Consider the following 14,098-nt stretch of genomic DNA (forward strand, 5'->3'; position numbering starts at 1 on the left):
AGTTGACTAATTTAACAGGAAAATTATGAAAAACATTTTTCTTTCTTTTTGTGAATTCCATTTATCATTATTTGTCATCTGATCGTTTTACCATCTCTTAGCAAAGCATTTCCACATAATGTGATATCTTTCTTAAAGCAAACAACAATTATGAGTCATCCAAAACCTTTTGGAAAATATGGAGGGTGGATTCGGTTTCTACCAGGTAACACAATCATTTTACATTAGATTTTATCAAGCATCTAGTACAGGGGTGTCCAAACTTGGCAACTTTAAAACTTGTGGACTTCAACTCCCAGAATTCCCCAGCCAACCCTGATCTAGTACAATCCCCTTGGGTTGCTGGTAAAAGAAAACAAATATAATGTATTCATAACTGTATATACTCAGAATTGTCACCATCTTGATATGTAAAGTACACAAAAGGAGAAACAGACAAAGGTGGAGAAAATTATAGGTCATAATTTTATATGACCTTACATTGTTGATTTAAAAACTTTTCTTACTGTAAATCCTTCCTTCTATCTATAAAAAGTTTAGGCTATTATTATGTTACAAGGTACTATATATGATAAAATATATTAAAATGTGGAAATACATTCCTTATACATGAGTGATAGAACAAACCTAGTCATAGATAAGAAATTCCTGAAGTTTTCCAAGTGAAGAACTGAGGTACAAAGCATTTATTGTCTCTCATAGTTTTACTTTAAATTACCCCAGATGAAAGTCAATGGAAGAGAATTAAGTAGGGCCAGGCCTTCCCACTTGGATCAGAAGAAAATGAAGGGGATCGATCAAATTGAGATTGTTTGCAAACTCATTTCTTTTCACCCTCACTCCTACCTAATGGTTTGGGGAAGATTCCAAGGTCTGGATCTTGTGTTTAGGAATTCTCAGCAGCAGAGACAAAAAGAAGAAGATGGGAAGACGTATCAAGCTATATCAAGCTTGAACTAATCAAGGAGAGAAGCAATTTAGAACTAAGGAGAAATTTCCTGACAATTAATCAGTGGAACAATTTGCCTCCAGAAGTTGTAAATGCTCCAACACTGGACGTTTTTAAGAAGATGTTGGATAGCCATTTGTCTGAAGTGGTGTAGGGTTTGGACTAGAAGATCTCCAAAGTCCCTTCCAACTCTATTCTATATTTTGTCCTCCAAAAAGGGACAAAGCAGAAAGAATCAAAGAAGATAAAATGGTAGATGTTAACCCCTATGATCCTGTGACATGTCCTTGGAATTTTTTTTTAAAGGTAAAAGTTGTACACTTAAGAATAATGAATGTATTTGATAAGCTTTTATAAAATGACCTAGCTGTTTGTTTTGTTTTGTTTTTTTCCAAGAGAAAATATATGCCTTACTCTTCCTTGTCACCTTCACTTGTTGAAATTATATGAGAATAAGATTAACAGATATATAGAAATTAATATTAAGAAGATAACTAAAATATTGTTAGAATTTACACTTTATATGTCATCATTGCTACATAAATGTATAGCAATCATTTTGCTTGTCATATGAAATAAGTAACTTTTGAAATTATAAATGCATTTTGGGTTGGATATTTAACAAACCACTTTAAGCAAATAGATTTCTAAATTATATCATACAGTACTACCAAACAGAAATGCAATTATCTTAATAAGAGCAAAGCACTATCTGTGGCACTATTATCTTCTGCTCTGAACAGAAACACCTTATGGATAGAAATTCTGTTTTCGTGATGGCTGAAGAAAAACATACAAGATTGTATCTGCATAAACAATTTGAAAACTGACTTTGCACTCTCCAAAATCTTCCTTCTGTGACCAAATGATTATGCTGTTTTTATAAGTGGTAATTTAGACTCAAAATATTTAAATTGAAGAAGGAGTACAAAAGTCTGCCCAGCAACAATTAGATGCCTATTGCACGTCCCAGCAAAAAATGTATTTGTTAGCATTGTTTAATTTTGCTTTCTCCATTGCAAAGTCTACTTTATGGGACAAATTGCATTGAAGTTGAAACAAGCCCCCTTCTCTATGGTATTGTAGGAACACTAATTATATTTCTTTACTGAAATAGAATTGTTCAGATTTTTAAAAATTGAGCATTTATAAGTTTTAATATTTTCATGTTTTTGTTTTTGTCTTTTGTGTTTCTTATCTAAGACATTTTATTATTGGGGTTTTTTTGTACATTATCAAGAGCCATTAAGGAAATGAATGAAATATATTTTTAAATCAATAAATACATTGTGGTAATATTATGTAAGTCTCGCTACTTCAAGAACACAGCTAACAAGGTTTTACTTACTATGTTTACCACAAGAATGTATTAATGCCCCAGATATTTCAAAAAATAATATCAGTTTCAATAATTGAAGCTGACTATTTGGCTGAAGCAATGAGGCAATGTTCTTGTAAAATATTATTTGAGGAATAATGTTTCCAGCAGTTGATACTTTGGAGCTACACTATTTCTAAACCTAAAAAAACAAGTCCAAATGAAATTAGTATAATTTTACTAATCTCTAAGATTGATGAATATGTAGCTTTTTAACTTCAGTATAATAAGCACATATCTGATTAACTTTTGGTAATTTTTTGGATTACGTTTGGCTGAATATTAACAGGATCCAAATGAATTCATCCTTCTTCTTTAAGAACTGCATTTAAAACAACACTGACTTTTGTAGAGAAATGGCTAAAATGCTGGGCTATACTATCAAGCATTAAAGTCCAAATCTAACTCAGTGATGCATATTTTGGATTTGCTTTGAACTAGAAATCAAATGTTTCTTATCTCTGCAAACAAAATTTTATTACTGAAGGTATCTACATCAACCGTCAACAGCCAAATTCCTATAAACGTCCCAGAATTCCCATCTTGGTTGAGAATTCTTGGAGTTGCAGGCCAATGTGTCTAGAGGGCATCTTATTGAAAAAGACTGATATTGATAATGCAATCCAAGTCTTGCCTCCTCATTGTGTTAATCCTGATTAACTAAATTGCTGCATACATGTATCATACAAAAAAGGAAACTGTGGTTAAAAGTTCATTCATCAAATCCTGTAATTCTTACTTTATATGAATTTTAAGAATTGATTCATAAAATATTAAAACTGAGCACTCTATTTCAATCATGCTAAGAACACTGAAATGGTATCTGTACATTTATAATTTAAGACCGAGGTGGGGAACTATGGCCTCTTTAATGACCTGTGCACTTCAACTCCCAGAATTCCTGAGCCAGATTGTAAAAGGGCCATAATTTCCCACCCCTGACTTAAGAGAACAATTTTTTTCACTATTCATATAATATAGAAGACTGAGAGAGTTTCTTTTTCAGGAATATGGAAGATAAACTGGACTCTTAAAGTGAAATTATCCAGATGCTGATTTCTGAAATATTATAACCCCATTCATTAAATCTTGTTAAAAAGTACTGAAAGAACCTTGTGTTCTACATAAATGGGTCAAAAAACACACCACAGATAAAGCTAAAGAAAGCTTCATCATAACGAGGAACAATAAACTAATGAAGTATGGGGAATAACAATGTGTATTATGAAGACTGAATTGTCTCAGACATCATAACATAAATACCTAATTCTTACTTGTTTGCACTATCATAATGTACCTGTTTTGAAATCATTGTGGATTATGGATGCTATAGAAGAAGGGTTTTTGATCAAACTATATTGTAAAAAACTATAAAATATACATCCAACTTAGCAAGCAACTCTGAATATATGTTGAAGAATAAAAGTGTAAAATTAATTATTTAAATTATACCTTACTTAATGCATGCTAGAATATAATGTTGGGCATAAATTAAATAATTAATTTTAAAAAGAAATACATCTTAATTTCTTTAAATTACATAACTACATTAAAACTAAGGTATCAAAATATGCATACTAGCAATCTGAACTAAAATAATGATTTATTTGTGGAAAATGCCCAAAATCCCCTTTTTGACAAATTATTTTACCATCTTCTTAAAGCTGTAAGAAATTTTGAAAACATAAGTCTTTTTCCCCAAGTAAATGAGACCAGAAGCACGGTGTATATTATACATATATGCTGAACTATATTAAAATGAAACAGATGTTTCATACATTTCAGTTTTTAAACAGGCCTAATCACTCTAGGGATTGGGAAAAAACTATCTGGCACTGAGTTCATTTTTCTTAATTAAAAGACTATTACATTGAAAGACCTATTGATTGGTAAGCAGTCCAACCCAAAGAAGGAAAATGAGGCCGAAAGTAGAAGTTATGGGAGCCATGACAAACAGTGCCCCGAAGCTTCCTCAGCCTGCCTCCTCAATGATATTTAGGATTTTGAAACATGTCATCCTGCTATGAATTCCCATGGTCCCATAAGCACTAGACAATTTAATGGAGGGTATATTCAACATGATATTATGATGTATCTCCTGTAAGATTTTGTTCTGTTCTAAAGCAGCATGCAAAAGGCAACAACATCACATTAGTTGGAGGAAGCATTTCTTAGGAGTTTCAACTTCTTAGGAGCTTAACTCACAAGAAACAAATATTCCACAAATATTTGGCTCTTGATTAAGAACCAAAATAAAGTAAAATATGTTTATAAATACATTGAAATACACAAAAATTACCTAAAGAAAAAAAAAAGGAAGAGGGGCATATTGTACACAACAATTCTATTGAGAAACTGAACCAGGCAGTTTGAACTGAAAAACAAGAAAGCTAATGACTATTCACTATGCACAACATCCCATATTGATATTGATAGATTATACCTGCCCCACAGTAATTGAGGTAGATGTTTACTAAAACAATCGGTCAAAGAAGAAAAGCATACTTTGGCTGATTAGATGTAAGACAGCCAAAAACAAGCATTGATGCCAGCTAAAAATTGGAACTTACTGAATGTGCAGGAAACAAAACATGAATATTGAAATAATGCAATAAAACAAGAAAAGAATGCTGGCAAGAAAAAGAATTACAGGGTCAATTTCTACAAAAGATCAAGGGAATGGTGGATAAAGATAAAATGTGACAATGGCTTACAACTGGAACATTAAAAAAAGAATCTGGAAACTTAATTTTGACTGCTCAAGATCAAGCTATTTAAAGTATTATAATCAAAGCTAGAATTGAAAAATTGTCAAATGATTAAAAGTACAGATTGTGCAAAAGAGGTAGAAGAAGCTTGTGCAAGAAGATTCCATTAATTGTTTAAAAACAATGTATTATATGGTTGCCAAAATGATTCATTGGAACATCAGTAAAAGTTATCACATGCCAGTAATGAAAAAATGATGTTGAAAAAGTAGTTGAAAATGAGCAGGTTAAAATACTTTGGTATTTCTGAATACAAACTGATGAAACTCTTAGTTCATCACAAACAGGTTCAACTGTAGTTGAAAAGAACAAAGTGTGAATAATTGGTGTGACAATACTAGGGAATAGTGGAATAGCAGACAAAGAATTGGAGAAGATCACCAATATCAAGATCTGAAAATCAAAGTTGAAAGATTATGGCATAAACAGGCTGTGGTGGGTCCAGTTGTTATTGGCACTCTAGGTACCATACCAAACAATCGTGATGACACTTAGAAAATCTGTGCATTGACAAATTGACAACTTGTTTGAGTCTGCACATATACTACGCTCATACAACATCTATGACAGGAGTGTCAAACTCGTGTTGTCATGGCATCGTCACGTGATGTATCATGACTTTTTCCCCTTTCGCTAAACCATGTGTGGGTGTGACCAGCATGTGACGCATCCAGCCTGCAGGCCTTGAGTTTGACACCCCTGATCAGTGATTTCGGGATGTATATGAAGGCCAACACCAGATAAAGAACTGTCAGCTATGATTTCACACTGTTGTCTGTAACACCATCAAACAAAACATCTGCTTATCCAAGGGCCTTGGAAACAAAAATGCCAAATCCAGTCTGAACATGTGGCTGACTGTGCATCAAACCATAACAATAATACTACAGGTCCTTGGGAAGGACTTGATAGGTGGACAAAAATGCCAAATCCAGGGTTTTTTTTTGGTTAACTGTGAGACCAACCATAATACAAAATAACAAAGATAAAAGACTATGGCAAAAGAAAGCAAAGATAATACCATGAATTATAGGTCCCTTGGGTATAATTCCAAACAATCTGTAGCATCACTTGAACATCATTCACATTGACAAAATTGCCATAAGTCAATTGCAAAAGGCAGCCAGATGTTTGAAACAGCTTATATTCTGGGACAATATGTTTAACATTATAAAACAATGATGTCTGCCTATATCAGGTATTTGATAGGTAAGGCAAAAATGCCAACTCCAGTCTAAACATCTGGCTGACTGTGTGACCTACTGTAATAATAAAATTATGTATTACAACTTTTGCTAATCTAGTGTCAGTTTTCATGCTAGCTGGAAAAGTCTTATCTAGAACAATATAAGTAAACTTAAATATCGGGAGCATTTTATGGTTTCAACCAGAGGCCTTCTGTTCAAATTATATTTTTGGCATAATGAAGAGATTATGAAAGAAATTTGATACACCCAGCATAGGAATCTAGCAGGCAACTACCATACATTTTGAACAAACAGTTTTTCATCACATACTGCATATGGCAAGGGTGTAATCTAATACAGAAGGAGGACTGTCTAAATACTGAAGAAAAATCCTTCATATCATGTACGCAACTATTTCTCCAGACACATTTAAAAGGAAATTTTAACCCAACAATTGAAAGAAATATTTTGATAAAATCTGTCAGAATTAATTGTAAAATTCTTTTCCAATGTAGATATAAAACAAAATTTAGGAAAGGGTGTGTTTTGAATCTTGTGTTTGTATATGTTAACAAATGTTTTCAACGCTTGTAGGATGTTCAGCTGTAATATGAAAAGAAGTTAGAAAAAAATATTGTAGAAAGGATGAAACAACAAAAGGTGGTTATTTCATCCTATTTTACTTATAATTGGACAATGCTTAAGTCAAAATAAATAAGTTTGGCAAAAACAAACAGAATATTATGTCAACAAATTGAAGATTTTTTAAAATGCATCCCATGAATGCATAGCAACAGTTAACAATACAGACACATAGAAGTGAACTGCACATACCTGAGAAATTTCTTGTAGCCAACATTGTTGTTAAAATGGCTCCCTGAAAATCCAACATAATGCCAATATTTTAGAAGATAACATCAATATATAATATTGAATCCTAAACCTACTCCTCTTAATATGTAGTATTTATAAACAGTGATATAAAACATACTAAACTATATACTTTTCTTCTTATGTTTGTTGAGGTTTTGCTTTCAAATATGGTTAAGAGTATGTGCTTATTAAAAACATAAACTGACAATACTTGGTATTTTGGGGGGGGGGAAAGAACTACACTGTCATATTAAAAAGGGAGGCATGCTTGTATTTATTTCAATTTCACACATGCATGCAAATTTCCCTCCACCCTTCCAATGTACAATGTGTGTTTATAAGCATACGTACATACAGCCCCACAGAGAAGATTGAGGAAAAGGAATATTAAAAGAAAAATTTATCTAGGGCTCAAAATAAGTGAAGTTTCAGATAATCAGTATCTGTGACATTATTTTCAGTATTTGAAAATGCTGTACTCCCAGACATAGAGAGCTACAATTTGCACATACAAATTGGGAAACTGGCTTTATTTTATTAGTCTGAGTATTAAAACAAAGGACTAATGGCAAATTCTGCAACAAGATAATACAAAATCTGCACAAAGAAGAAGAATAAAAGCCATCATACATGTAAACTGGATACTTCTGCATATAAAATTAACTACTGTGGATTAATTAGAATATATTTTTGGAAATGCTATGAACAATAAATAAAGGAAATAAAAGGATCTATAAAAATTGCCTTCTTACCTTGAGTTTCCTTCTTGCATTGAACTTCTTCAAACAATCTACGGTCTCCTGTCTGTGCATCATAGAAGCAACAGTAGAGCGTTGCTGAAAGACAAGAAGAGAGTATATGTTTCAATGCATGCAGCTTTATCTACAGTGTTATTTAATATAACTCTTTTTGGGAGCGAGATGCATCCAGAAGTCGGTGACAATTCTAGAGTCCCCAGTCAGAATAACAGTACTCCTTCCCACCATTTAAGTTCAATTCAATTTGTGTTGCCGCTAAATATTAGATTACCAATAGGGACTTTTTGATCTCTGAACTCCTTAATTATCAAGTCCAATATATTATTCAGTTCCTGCTTTTATATCTTCTGCTTTGTAGGGTTGATTTAGTTGCTTAATTAAAAGTACAGGTAGGCCTCATTTAGTGGCCATAATTGGACCTGGCAACTTGGTCGTTAAGTGAAGCAGTCACTAAGTGAAAATTAAACAATACTTACAAGCTCAGCTTTCCTTTGCTTTACAGATATGTGTAGGTTGTAAATATGTTTGATCAGAACTATATTTTTAATCACTGTTGTAATTATGAATGGGCACTAAATGAGGCAGTTGCTAAATGAGGATTAGCTATAGCTGTTATCTTACATGACCCTTTAAGAGAAACCTCATATATTGGCACTACAAAATACCAATTCTCTGGAGAAGAAAGGAAAATATTGTTAACAGAATAAAAGAGTTGGAAGAGACCTCAGAGGTCTTTTAGTCCAACTTCCTGCTCAAACATGAAGTCCTAAACCAGAGGGTTCCTATCTATTCGAACCGGTTCGGCCAAATACGTAGTAATTCAGGTGAACACGTGACCGTACCGTTCTATCCTGGATGCCGCCATCTTTATTTCTTTTCTGCACATGCGCAGAACAATCTTCATTGAAAAAATGCAATTTCCCCCCCTTTTTTAATGGTGTGCGCATGCGATCTTTTTAAGTGCAAATGTGCACTTAACATGCAGAGTGTGTGTCTGGCATGCATGTGAGCGAAGCGAGCATAAAATTTTCCGGGCACCAAACCAGTAGTAATGCCGGCAGGAACCCACCCCTGTCTTAAGCCAATTCAGACAAATGATTGTCCAATCACTATGGTATATAAATTCTATGTGTTTGAGGGTAAACTACAATTCTGAGGTAAGGTTTTATAGAAGGGAATCAGTAGGCTACAAAATAGTAAAATGGATTAAGAGAATGTGGATGTGTTTGAATAACCAAATACCTAACCTTACATTTTGAACTGAGTCACATGAAATCTGGGCAAAACACAATTAATGAAGTAAATATTGCTTACACAGATCCATGGGTGTTTAAGGGCCTCCGTTGCATTGATGCGTTTGGCAGGATTGATTGTAAGCATTTTGTTGATAAGATCTTTCGCTTCTGGGGTCACCGTATCCCATTCTGGGGAAGGAAACTTGAAAAACACATAGTCATGTAAAATCAAACCGATACAGCAGCCCAGACTGAAGTGAACTGTTTGGCGAATTACGATGAGAAGGCTTTTGATAAAACATCAAGTAAATAAATATGTCTTTTAGCCACCTTGCCATATTTTAATAAAATAAAAGATATAATAAGAATCATGTCACGCTGAACTAGAGCTGCGGCTTTTGTGGGGATCTTTACTCCTTGAAAACAAAGCAAGGATTGTTTTGCTTCTTTCCTAGGCAATAAATCATTTTGTACAGACTTTGAGGTTGTCTTAACGCGGGTTGGTGGATGATGAGACTTTCCTCCCTCTCTCCAAAATGGCAATCTTCCCTCTCTTCCCATGAACTTGTAAGTAGTATTTGTACAGCTATTTCCTCCATTCACTTCACTACAAATTCTTACCATTCTCACAAATTGAGCAATTGAAAACAAAGTGAATGTTATAGCACAGCACTAATGAAAACAAACAAGTTAATTAATATTGAACTGAGGCACAAAAAACCTGAGTCAAGAGTAGACTAGATAAAAGAAAACTCAATTGTATGAGATATGAAGAGAGGGAATTGCTGTAATAGGTTCAGATAACCTTCCGAATAATTGGGAAAGATAATCTACTCTTGAATTGACCACTGCATGCCACTGATTCTTGCCTGTTGATTATGGAAAGACTTCACGTACATTTCAGCATGGCTGAAGCCTATAAGACTGGTTGTTCTTCTGAAAGCAGGCTATTATTTTATGAAAAGCAATTTGCATGATGGACTCCTCTGATAATCATGCTGCAGAAGAGACGTCTGTCTATTTGGAAATACATTCCAACAGGCATCAATGCTTAAAAGGCAGGGTGGGAGGAAAACCCATCATTTTTTTTAAAAAAAAAGATTCTTGTGGCTGAAATTGACGGACTTGAAAATTATGAGCGGTGAGAAAATAGGATGGAAACTTTGTGGGCAGCACCAGTTCTTCATGGCTCATTTCACATTTTTCTGCATATAAACTTTGTTACAAACTTGTAACAAAATCAAGACAGATTATAGGTGTGGGAATCTGTAACAAACTGTGGTCAATGAATGATGTGTCAGGGATGGGCACAATATGGTGGCAGAAAAACTATACTGAGAATATTTATTTACATCAGCATCACTAGGTATCTTCCAGCTCTTTTGGACTACATCTTCCATTAACTGTGGTTGGCATGATGAAAGCTGCAGTCTAACAGAACTGGAGAACTTTGGGTCAGAAAAATAGAATTCTCAAACTGGAGGGGTCAGTTTAGACCACCGAATTTAACTTTATGCTCAAGAAATCCAAGTAAATGCTTCATGAACAGATGGCTGTCCTGCTTTTATCTCAAAGGGAAAATGGGAAATATATGGATAACTAGAACTCTGGGAGGTTGGTTTTAAGATGTAAGAGATCAGTTAGCTTAACCAGGGCCCTATCTACTTCAGCATGTTGTGTTACAAAGTAGTAAACAATCCCCATTCAGGCAACCCACAACTGGTACAGGAGGGTAGATAGACTTCCATGTTCACTCTTTAGTAATTAATATTTAATGCTTGCTGCCTGGAAGATTAATGAATTTGTCTAATCCTTTTTTTAAAAATGTGGCTACTTCTCTTTTTGTGTGGTGTGTGTGTGTGTGTGTGTTCCAAATAGCATCCTCCATAAAATAAAAATCCGATGCTTGAAGTTCCTCAAAGTTTCAATTTATTAGAAGAGCCACGTTGGCACATCTGGGAAACCCCAAATCTGAGAGCTTCCAGGATTTCCCCACCCAGTTGAAAGTTCAAGCCCTTACCCCAGCCCCACATCATATGGTCCAGTCACCAGGGAGATTCCTCCCAGCAATGCCCCTCCAGGTGCCAAGGCAAATGATCTTGACTTTCTGAGAAAAAATGTTATTTTGACTACACAGCTCTCATGCCCCATACAATCCCACCTCCCAGTTTCCCATAGTAGAATATATTGCAGGCTTGAGGCCCACTGTAAAACATGGCTTGTGTGTGTGTGTGTGTGTGTGTGTGTGCGCGCGCGCGCATGTGCGCCTTTGAAACAGTGTTGAGTCCTGGATACTGCCTGGATAAGTTCCTCCAGGATTCTGAAGAAGTGACTTGCTACTGTCTTCTTCTTATGCCTGAAAGTGACTGATCTAAGGTCAGCCAGCTATCTTTTTAACTACAAAGGGACTAGAACTCATCAATGCATCAATTATTGTGTCTCTTGAAAGCACATACTGTAAATACTCAAGACTGCACAATTACTTTAATATTCACTAATACTGCGTCATACTACATAGAAAATTCTACAAAGGGGGAAAAAAACCACCAGAACAATTTCAGAGGTTGGGAGGAAAGTAAGAGAATGCCAGAATCTCAAATACTTAACTGTGTTGTGTTTTAGGGATAATAAATGATCAATGATAAAAACAGGGAGAAATTGAGGCATTACTTACATCATAAGCACCAGCTTTGATCTGTTGATAGAGTCTATGTTGATCTTCATCCCAAAAGGGAGGGTATCCCACCAAGAGGATATAGAGTATAACACCTGCAAATGGTATTAAACTAATGAGTAAAAATAGCACACATAAAGATTAACTGGAAGAGATGATACATGGGAAATCCATAATAAGATCTCCTAGCATGTAAGGCAATGGACACTAATTTTAATCAAAGCAGCATGATGAGGAAAGATCAGGAGAATTTTATTTCACTGAACCTTCTTTTTCTGAACACGGGCCCAAATACAGGTGCACAGAAGATTTTCCTCCTTTCCTCTTATGGCTGAGAAAAAGTGACTAGGCCACAATCACCAATTGGCTAAGGTGGGACTAGAATTCACAGTCTCTTCACCACTACACCACACTGGTGGTTCTTTAATAACAGTCAGGGATGAACACAGAACAATAGAAACAGTAAGAGGAATTTCCATCCCTCATGTATAGTGACTTAAGGCAAACTATCTTTGAATGATTTGAAAAACTTCTTCCAAGTTTCTTCCTATATAGCTTAAGTGCCAACTCTGCAGCTAGCCTGACTGAGGCCATTTTGAGACTTCAATGCTGACACACTGGAGGAGAGAGGAGGGAATAGAGATAGTTGGGGTGTTGTAGCTCTTGGGAACCAAGGACATTCCCATAGGTGCTCAGAAGGAGAGGACTGGAGTCACCTTGCAACTAGACATCCTAATTGGGCTTGAGAAAGTGAAAAACTTTTACTTTTAATTAGGTGAAAACCTCTTGAATATTCAGAGTCGGTTTTCACCAGCCTGTGTCAACATGACATATCCAATAAACGTATTCTTTGAGGAATATACTTGCCCCAGAGTTTTGCTTGCTACGGGTATGTTACTTGGAACCCTGACATTAAATCGACTCTGACATTAAGTTGCTCTTTGGGCGATCAGCTGTCAGCTGATAGGCCTGCTCTCCCTTGATTATGTCCATTGCATTCTTTTCACAGTTTCTCTACAATCTCTCACGGGTTGCTAAAATATTCATGGTGATAGAAGATAGAAAATAATAGTAGAAAACAAAATGGAAAAGAAGCCTAATTATTAGATAGATAGTTAGGTAGATATAGATAGATAGATACTGTATATATGTGTATGTATGCGTGTGCGTATACAAACACACACACACACAGAAGGACAACACACTTGTCTGCTTTAGACAGGTATGCACCAGTGGTGGGTTCCTACTGGTTTGGACCAGTTCGGCTGAACCAATAGTGGTACGGCGGCCTGGGTTGCTACAACTGGCAGCGACCCAGGCCTGCCACGCCCCCAAACCGGTTCCCCAGTCAACGCCATTGGCGCCATCATCAACACCATCTTGTTTTTCAGTTCTGTGCATGCGCAGAACAATTTTAATTGCACTGTGCATGTGTGCTCCAAGCACGCAAAGCGCACGCACGAGCGAACCAGCCAGAACCCACCGCTGGTATACACTTCCAAACCTCCACCTCCACCACCCCAAAAAATCATAAGTGGCTTACCACAAGCCCACATGTCTACCGGCTTCCCATAGGGATCTTTTCGTAGCACCTCAGGGGAAAGGTATCCTGGTGTACCAGCAAAACCTGAAAAGTAAGTCTGCTTAGTGGAAATAGTAAGCTATTCAGAAGAAAACAAATATTAAAATCCCCTTTTAAGTATCTGCATCTAGGCTACATTGTCACCATCTATTCTACCTTACTTTGCTTATCTATCTATCATCTATCTATCTATCTATCTATCTATCTATCTATCTATCTATCTATCTATCTATCTATCTATCTATCATCTATCTATCTATCTATCTATCATCTATCTATCATCTACCTACTTACCTACCTACCTACCTACCTACCTACCCACCCACCCATCTATCATCAAGGTTGACTCAGCCTTCCATCCTTCTGAGGTTGATAAAATGAGGATCCAGATAGTTGGAGGCAATACGCTGACTCTGTAAATCACCCAGAGAGGGCTGTAAAGCACTGGGAAGTGGTATATAAGTCTAAGTGCTATTGCTTTCTATCTTTTTTGTAATACGGATAGTCCTCAACTTACAAAAATGTGTTTAGCGATTGTTCAAAGTTACGACAGCACCGAAAAAAGTCACTTACGACCTATTCTCATGCTTATGAGAATTGCAGCATCTCCACAGTCACATGATCAAAATTTGGGTGCTTGACAACCAGCATGTATTTATAACTACACCGCCCCGAGTCCTGCCTAGGAAAGGGT

The 14,098-nt window shown here is 35.7% G+C and overlaps 1 protein-coding gene across 6 annotated transcripts in view; it reads right to left on the reverse strand.

The window, feature by feature from the left end:
* The window catches only part of CAMK2D (calcium/calmodulin dependent protein kinase II delta), a 144,252-nt gene that overhangs the window by 40,498 nt on the left and 89,656 nt on the right, over positions 1-14,098 (reverse strand). For all 6 annotated transcript variants that reach the window (XM_081960017.1, XM_081960015.1, XM_081960016.1 and 3 more), the window contains exons 8-12: positions 13,366-13,449; positions 11,823-11,917; positions 9,228-9,350; positions 7,908-7,991; positions 7,117-7,159 (exon numbers count right to left, since the gene is read on the reverse strand). In XM_081960017.1, the coding sequence (XP_081816143.1) occupies positions 7,117-7,159; positions 7,908-7,991; positions 9,228-9,350; positions 11,823-11,917; positions 13,366-13,449 (429 nt within the window). The remainder of the gene's footprint in view (positions 1-7,116; positions 7,160-7,907; positions 7,992-9,227; positions 9,351-11,822; positions 11,918-13,365; positions 13,450-14,098) is intronic.

This window comes from Natrix helvetica (assembly GCF_964273705.1).
Source record: "Natrix helvetica genome assembly, chromosome: 7".
In the NCBI taxonomy this organism is placed as follows: domain Eukaryota; kingdom Metazoa; phylum Chordata; class Lepidosauria; order Squamata; family Natricidae; genus Natrix; species Natrix helvetica.